This window comes from Pelecanus crispus, chromosome 1 (genome assembly GCF_030463565.1).
Source record: "Pelecanus crispus isolate bPelCri1 chromosome 1, bPelCri1.pri, whole genome shotgun sequence".
Classification (NCBI taxonomy): Eukaryota; Metazoa; Chordata; class Aves; order Pelecaniformes; family Pelecanidae; genus Pelecanus; species Pelecanus crispus.
The window spans coordinates 208,937,720-208,945,938 of NC_134643.1; the positions used below are offsets into that span (position 1 = coordinate 208,937,720).

Consider the following 8,219-nt stretch of genomic DNA (forward strand, 5'->3'; position numbering starts at 1 on the left):
TGTTGGCAAAGAGTAAAGTAAACCCCAAGATCTCCATGATGCACAGCCCAAGGGGAATATTTGGGCACTGATGTGCAACATTTAATAATTAGGATCAATGGCACTCAAATGTTTCACCCTTTTCCTGGTGGATATTTATGTGATTCAAGGTGAAGTGGATTAACCGTTGCATGAGAAATCCAGAGATTTCTGCTGCAGAACATGCTGGGGAAGAGAATAACCTAGGACAGTTTCATGGCAGACATACAACCTGCTTCTGTTGGGCAGAGGGGGAGCATTCTGAATCTGGATTTCCCAAATCCCCCATAATTATGGGGCAGGTTTGCCCCAGTTTTCCTTGAGAGGACAGGCTTCAGTGGCTCAGCCCAGAAGAGGGTGCATCTCGATAGGACCCTGCAAACCTACTTAGGCATCTAACTCCTGAACGAGGCATGGGTTAAGCCTTTGCTCTTTCATCTGTATATTTTAGCAGAGGACTCCCACGCAGTATGTCGGCTTTTGTGAACATGCAGTCTGGGTGTCTAGCAGAGCAGTGGCAATGCAGTCAAGCCAATGAAAGCCAAGATTTCTATGGTTCTGGCCCCACTCCTACCTCCGGTGATTGCGTGGGGAGGCTATTTAGGGAGATCATCCAGCAAAACCCAAGCAACCCTTCCCTCCACCCCCCTGGTTACCCACAGCTATTTGTTTTGTTGTGTTTTTCATCGGGTTGGTTTCCAGCCAGCCCGCCTCCCTCACCGGGGGCATTGCACCATGACGTGAATGCCACGCTGGTGCAAAGGGTGAAAACTGGGAGCTGCATGGGGACTGTCACAGCAAGCTTGGGTACTCTGAGCTACACTGCCTCCCAGCATGCCCGAATATACATACAAAAGGCATCAGAATCAGTAAATAATCTGCATCCTGTATACCATGTCGTGTTTGGCAGTGAGAATAAGGCCAGCGTTGTGGATAGCCTTACACACTTAAACCTGATCAGGATCCTCGTGCTCATCTGGCAGCACCGTGTTGCAGAAGTGATGCCTCTGACTTCAGTGGAAATACTCGTACCACTCATCTGAAGCAAAGGCTCTGAGCAGGGGGAACCCACAGCAGCGCAAAGCTGGCAGAGTCTGCTCCCCGTTCAGTCCAGCCTGCTCTGCTGGGACTCTCTTTCGGCTGTATCAATTTAAAGGAAACAAATAGCTGGTTTTTTTGTTCATGTATATAGCAAGTTCTACCAGTGCCTTGGGCAAAGATAAGATGATGTGGGGATTACAGCTATCTAGGCTGCAGAGCAGTGTGCTTTCTGGGAAGAAATGCTGCAGGGTGGCAAAAATATTTCTCTGTATGTTCAGGCAGATGGAGCATTAACATCAGTATTGAAAATCGATGAGGGAAGAGCATGCAGGTGAGTCAGTGGCTCTTTAAAGCAATGGATTGTGCTTTTCAGACCTCTTAGTCCCAAACTTTTCTATCCAGCAAATGATCTTGGATTTCAGTAGTCTGTATTTAAATGCAAAGAATATATTGTTCCTATTCTGTTTCTTTAAATGTGTATGAACTTGAGAAGCTGTGGGGACTATAGCTATATAGGGCAGCAACAGCTGTACTGTACTTAAGAAGGTAACTGTGCAGGCAGGGCTCCATACACTGAAAATGATCTTGAGAGTTCCTGAAATCTGCGCACAGGCTTCTGCAAGTGGCTCTTTCTTTCCTTTTCTTTTCCCCACATCGGGCACGAAGACACCAACAGGCCAAAAGAAATTCTCGTAAAATCCCATTGAGTCCCAAGGGGTACACACAGCTCTGCTCTTAGTGCAGGACCACGTCAGAAGAACTGAAAGCAGCAAACCAGCCCATAGAGACTACTGCATAAACAGCCTTAACCAAATCCTGCGGCCCGGCTTAGCCCTTTTAAAATATTTTGGGGGTGATGTCAGCATCTGGGTTGCCAATGCACTTGTTGCTCTCCTCCCTCAGCCTACTTTAGTTCCCACACAGGGACGAGGCATCCAGACCAAGTGGGAGATAGGCAGAAGCTGAGAGGGAAATAATATCTGCAGTGACCCAAAGTCCAGAGGCAGAACCACTAGGCTCCATTTACCTCCTCAAGGTAAAAACCTTGGCTTACTTATTAGGTCACATTTTCTCTTGTCCAAGGACATAGGAGGCTGGCAAAACAACTTGGGAATGTAGGAATTTGTTAACTGCATGCACTGGGCTTTTAATATTTAATCTGCAAACTAAACTCTGTCTTCATTTGGGTATGTTCCCAGGGCTTCGCTTGTTTGCACCATAGATGTTACAGCCTAATGTGGCTTCTCTGCTAAGATTTTGGTTGTGTGGCTGAAATTCTTTGTCTAGAGCTTATGTCTCATTTGTTTAAAGGTTTTTTAATTTTATTTATATGGCATACAGATGGGATTAGTGCATGATATTAATGATAAATTATTTTCATTTCTCTGCATGAACTCCAAGAACATATAAAATTCAAAACTGGCTCCAATAAAGGAAATAAAACCAATAACCAACAGAAACGTTTTTGAATACAACTCAAATGGGATTTTTGAAGTAAGACATCTATAGTAGCTTGAAAGCGCTGGAAAGTCAGAAGGCACTTGGGAAAATGCTATTTCCTCCATAGGATTAACTCACAAAATTTACCACGTTCTGCAGAAATGAAAATGTCTAACCTAAGGTTCTTCTTGTACTTTTAGTGGTAACATAAGTAATTCAGTTTTCATCTCTCTTTATAAGAGAATAGTTTGGACCTAGTTTCTTTAAAAAATGAAACTATGCAAACAAATATAAGAATTTAAAGAAGTTTAACTAGTAGTATATTTACAATGTATATCTGTTGAAAGTAATAAAGGGGGCTTGGGCATTATTGCTTTGAAAATGCTCATACAAAGCAGTGCTACTTTCCAAGGACTGCTCACTCCTGCACGGTGTATTTTGGGGTAACACTGAGAACGCTCCTTGTCAAATGCTGGAAATCAAAGGTGGCGATAAGCTGCCAGAGACAGCTTTTACTTTTTAGCATCCCCACTGCTTACTAACTTCTAGCCACTGAAACAACATTTATTTGCACCAATATAAATAGCTCTGCTGAACCTGTCACTTTCATGCATCTGTTCTTCACATATTTTTCTTTTGCCTTAAAAGAGCCCGTGACCTGAAGGTTGAGCTCAAGGACGCTCCCAGGCAAGTCACTGAGGTTTTCCCTTGCTCTACCTGTTGACGCCTGCTCTCCCCTGATTACTGCTGAAAAATGGAGCGATCCACACAAGAACTTTTCCTCAACTTCATGATTGTCCTGATTACTGTTCTGCTCATGTGGCTCCTTGTGAAGTCTTATCAGGATTAAAAGACAATCAAAAACTCTGGGAGGTGATATAAGTGTGTGTCTCCGCAGACATAAGTAACACCCACAGCACACCGCTGTGATTAGCTTTCAGTCAATTCAGGATGTTGTCAATCTTTTTTTACTCTCTCATATCTGTTGCCCGTGCTAATATCTGTGATGGGTCTATGATGGTGTAATTATTTTATTCTGCAGTGATCCAGCTGTAAAATGTAAAATGCAAGATTCTTAGGAACTGTTCGATGTGGCTGTCTCCTCCGGTAGTTACTGTGGATGCTGTAACCCCCTGCCTGCCATGCTGGCTTGTTTGGTGTCGGTGTTAGGTTCTCCAGGGTATAAAACTGCAGTACGCAATGTAACCGTCTGTATTAACCAGCATAAGAGGCACAAACTCGCTTAGCAGAAAGGAATGTAAAACCTCTACTTTCACTTGCTCATTTCACTTAAATAAAGAACATGTAAAACCATTTTTTGTAGCATTCCTTATCCCTCTCCCGGCCTGACTGCTGTTCACTGAGATACCTGCTGATAACTGCAGTAGAGTGCACTGTGCAAGTCTGGTGGTTTGCTTGTTCCTGCAACCTGCACTTTTATTTGTTTTGTTTTTTTTTTTTTTTTTAAATTGCTGTAGAGTGGAAATCCTGCAACTTAACAGATGTGTAGCCACATGAATGAGGTGTTCAGGTCATTTTTCTGTCCCAAGTGACTTACACTGTTGGTGCCTGTGGATGTAGACTTCAAAGAGAACCTCGGTCTCACTGGGACACTGTCAATAATTGCATTTTCTGAGGCTGGATTTTTGGGCAGGGATTCCCAGGATCCTATTTTTGGCCAAGCTATGATTGGAGCAGTGCCTGGAAGGATGAGCTCTGGTCAGTCGCAGGCATAGGCACCCGCTGGCGCCGCAGCCTGCTGTGAGCCTTGCCCGGGGCGGCAGTCCCTCGGGGGCCGCTGCGGCACACCAGACACCATGGCACGGCCACGCTCAGCCTCGGCAGGATGAGGCACGAGTGTGTCAGGGTTGCTGTGATGGTGTCATTGCATGCTAAAAAATCTTGAGCCGTCTTGAAGAGCCCACAGTCCCTGGGTTTGTGACGTCAGTAACCAAACTCCTCCTAGGCGTTCCCCATCAGTTATTTTAATGACTTCAGGGAATCAGCATCTTCTACAAAATACAGCTTTCTGTAGGAAGGCAGTTAGTTGTGTGCCACGCTGCTGATACAGGTCTCCTTCCCCTCTGGGAGCCCGCAAAGAGCAGGCAACATGGCAAGGCTGTGCTGTGAGTTACCCAAGGCTGGTCTCTGGTATGGTTAGATGGAGCAGTGCTGGCCGTGACAGCTGGGACTCGGGCCTGGGCTTTAAGGAAAGACAGCAAAAGTTGTAGTAGCACCACTTGTTAAGTGTGTGTGTTGCTTAAAGACTGGTAGTAAGTGACCCGTTGCCCTGTGTCACTTGTGCTGTCTGTCCAGGTTTGCAGCCACCCCCGCTGCAGCTGGTGCCGCCCATCCTCCCAGTCAAGAAATCCCTACTCCAATGCAATGACAAAAATTGCCTCTTGTTTACTCTTGGCTACAAGCGAGCAAACCTCCTTCCAGCATTCCCAGGGATGGCAAATTTTCTGCGAGAAAACTGAGACATTGAAATGAACTTTTGCCAGCAGTGGATGCAGCTGTTCTCTGCAGCCCACCTTGCACCAGGTGCTTTTATATTTTCACTAATTTACACGGTCATTTTGTGTTCATAAGCTTGGCTGAGACACGCAGCAGTGACTGGAGAAGGACATGGAAAAATCTATTTTTAAATACACTGAATACTTGATAATTCAATATGAAAGATTCTCATCTTTCACCAGCTGTGACTCCCTTCCCCAGCTGAACACGGTATCTTCATCCAGCATTATCAAACCTTCCCTGTGGCTTAAAAATAGATTTTCAGAGTTTCTTGTGCATCATGGCTTTCACAGGGGACCTTGCCGCTGTGTGCTGGTCCCACCTGGCAAGGCTGAGGCTTTTCTGCCAGTTGCAGAGCAGGTGGCCGCTGCCCAGGGAGAGCAACATCATGAGCAAATTGACGTGTTTGGGCTCATCTCAGGCTAGAAATGGAAAAAATAGAAGAGTGGCCTTCACTGTCTGAACCAGAAGTGGTTCGGCAACAGCTCAAGGTGATCCTAGCAATTTTCAGATAGGAAGAGAAAATGTTCTGGAGAGTGTGGGCCATCCACACCTTTTAGCCATCAGTCTTTTTGAGAGTAGACATGCATCTAACTTCGACAATATGATTCAGGTAAAGCACCCCAAACAAGTTGCTAGAAGTGAGAATACCAGTCTAAGTGGTTTTCTTTTCAGGCTTATATAATTTTTAAGCAGATTTTGAATGAGGTAAGTTATTTGCCTGAGTCATTTGCCTAACACTGAAGAAAAAGGCAATTAACTGGCCGGGAAAGGCCAGCACTGTGCAGGTGTACAGGCACATTAGTGTCAAAGAGCATCAGCCAAATACACAGTTTGAGGGACCTTAATATAGATGTTTGGTGTGACTCTTGAGTCTCAAACTCTCTCCATGATCTTCCTGCTTGCCAAAGAGGCCCCGGAGAAGAGGTGGCTCTCTGGTGATATGTTACCAGTGTTTTCCAGCCCTTTGCACTGTTAGGATGATTGAGAACACCAGACGACTTCTAGGCTAACAGTAATTTGTCTTTAGTTTATCAGTAAAATTATTTTAGGCAAAATTTTTATTAAAACTGTACTTTAGAGTAAGTAGCTGCTCTAACTTCTCCAGCCTCCCTGGGCAAACTGTTCCAGTGCTTGACCACTCTCAGTAAAAAAGTTTTTCTTGTGTTTAAATGTAATTCCTGCATTTCAGTTTGTGCCCATTATGTCTCGTCTTGTTGCTGGGCACCACTGAGAAGAGTCTGGCTCTGCCTTCTTCATTCTCTTCCATCAGGTATTTACATGCATTGATAAGATTCCCCTGAGCCTTCTCTTTTCCAGGCTGAACAGTCCCAGCTCCCTCAGCCTTTTCTCATATGTCAGATGCTTCAGTCCCTTCATCATCTTCATGGCCCTTTGCTGGACCCCCTCCAGTACGTCCATGTCTCTCTTGTACTGGGAAGCCCAGCACTGGACACAGCACTCTAGATGTGTCTCACCAGTGCTGAGCGGAGGGGAAGGATCACTTCCCTCAATCTGCTGGCAACACTCTGCCTGATGCAGCCCAGGAGGCTGTTTGGCTTCTGCCACAAGGGCCCATTGCTTGCTTGTGGTGAGCTTGGTGTCCATGATGAGCCTCAGGTCCTCTGCCGATCTGCTTTCCAGCTGTTTGGCCTCAGCCTGTCCTGGTGCCTGGGGTTATTCCTCCCCAGGGGTAGAACTTGGCATTTCCATCTGTTGAACTTCATGAGTTGGCTCATTTCTCCAGCCAGCTGAGCAGGACAGCAGTCTGGTATATCGGCCACTCCTTTCAGTTGACATCTTTCTGGTCACAAGCAGTGTTCCCCAGGGCTCAGGTTTGGGGCTAGTCTAGTTTAATATCTTTATCAATGATCTAGATGAGGGGATCAAGTGCACCCTCAGTAAGTTTGCAGATGACACCAAACTGGGTGGGAGTGTCGATCTGCTGGAGGGTAGGATGGCCCTGCAGAGGGACCTGGACAGGCTGGATCAATGGGCGGAGGAGGCCAACTGTATGAGGTTCAACAAGGCCAAGTGCTGGGTCCTGCACTTGGGTCACAATAACCCCATGCAACGCTACAGGCCTGGGGAAGAGTGGCTGGAAAGCTGCCTGGCTGAAAAGGACCTGGGGGTGTTGGTAGACAGCCGGCTGAACATGAGCCAGCAGTGTGCCCAGGTGGCCAAGAAGGCCAACAGCATCCTGGCTTGTATCAGGAATAGTGTGGCCAGCAGGAGCAGGGAGGTGATTGTTCCCCTGTACTTGGCACTGGTGAGGCCGCACCTGGAATACTGTGTCCAGTTTTGGGCCCCTCAATACAAGAAGGACATTGAGGTGCTGCAGCATGTCCAGAGAAGGGCAACAAAGCTGGTGAAGGGTGTGGAGCACAGGCCTTATGAGGAGCGGCTGATGGAACTGGGGTTGTTTAGTCTGGAGAAGAGGAGGCTGAGGGGAGACCTTATCGCTCTCTACAACTACCTGAAAGGAGGTTGTAGTGAGGTGGGTGTTGGTCTCTTCTCCAAAGTAGTTAGTGATAAGAGGAGAGGAAATGGGCTCAAGCTGCATCAGGGGAGGTTTAGATTGGATATTAGGAAAAAATTTCTTCATGGAAAGAGTGGTCAGGCGTTGGAACAGGCTGCCCAGAGAGGTGGTGGAGTCACTATCCTTGGAGGTGTTCAAAAAACGGGTAGACATGGCACTCTGGGACATGGTTTAGTGGGCATGGTGGTGTTGGGTTGATGGTTGGACTGATCATCTTAGAGATCCTTTCCAACCTTAATGATTCCTAGTTTTACTTTCATTAAAAGTAATCCAGCCACCAAGCCAGGAAACATGAAATTAATTATTACTCTCCCCTTAACTGGTTTAGTGTGGACTTGGTAATGTTAGGTTAATGGTTGGACTGGATGATCTTAAAGGTCTTTTCCAACCTAAACAATTCTATGATTCTATGATTCCATACATACATTTACATAATTTATATAATTTTAATTATCCCATACCTTTTTTAAGCTGCAGACCTGTATCCCTTCTTTGTGGCCCCTAACACATTATGAATGAAAAGTGCTTATTATGCAAGCTCTCTTTTATATTTGCAGGCTTTTTTTTTAAATATATATAGATATATTTATACGTATATATGTATGTATATCAGCATTTGACCTGCTGTAAGTTTTACACATAGTGTGCACAGGTCATGAACACA

The 8,219-nt window shown here is 45.7% G+C and overlaps 1 protein-coding gene across 1 annotated transcript; it reads left to right on the forward strand.

The window, feature by feature from the left end:
- The first annotated feature begins 3,253 nt into the window (after positions 1 to 3,253).
- SLN (sarcolipin) lies at positions 3,254 to 3,349 on the forward strand. Its single transcript, XM_009487921.1, has one exon. It carries the CDS (start codon positions 3,254 to 3,256, stop codon positions 3,347 to 3,349), a length of 96 nt encoding a protein of 31 aa, XP_009486196.1.
- The last annotated feature ends 4,870 nt before the right edge of the window (positions 3,350 to 8,219 follow it).

What these genes read in the sequence shown, in the direction of transcription:
- SLN (XM_009487921.1), top strand. Translation starts at nt 3,254, where the DNA reads ATGGAGCGATCCACACAAGAACTTTTCCTCAACTTCATGATTGTCCTG.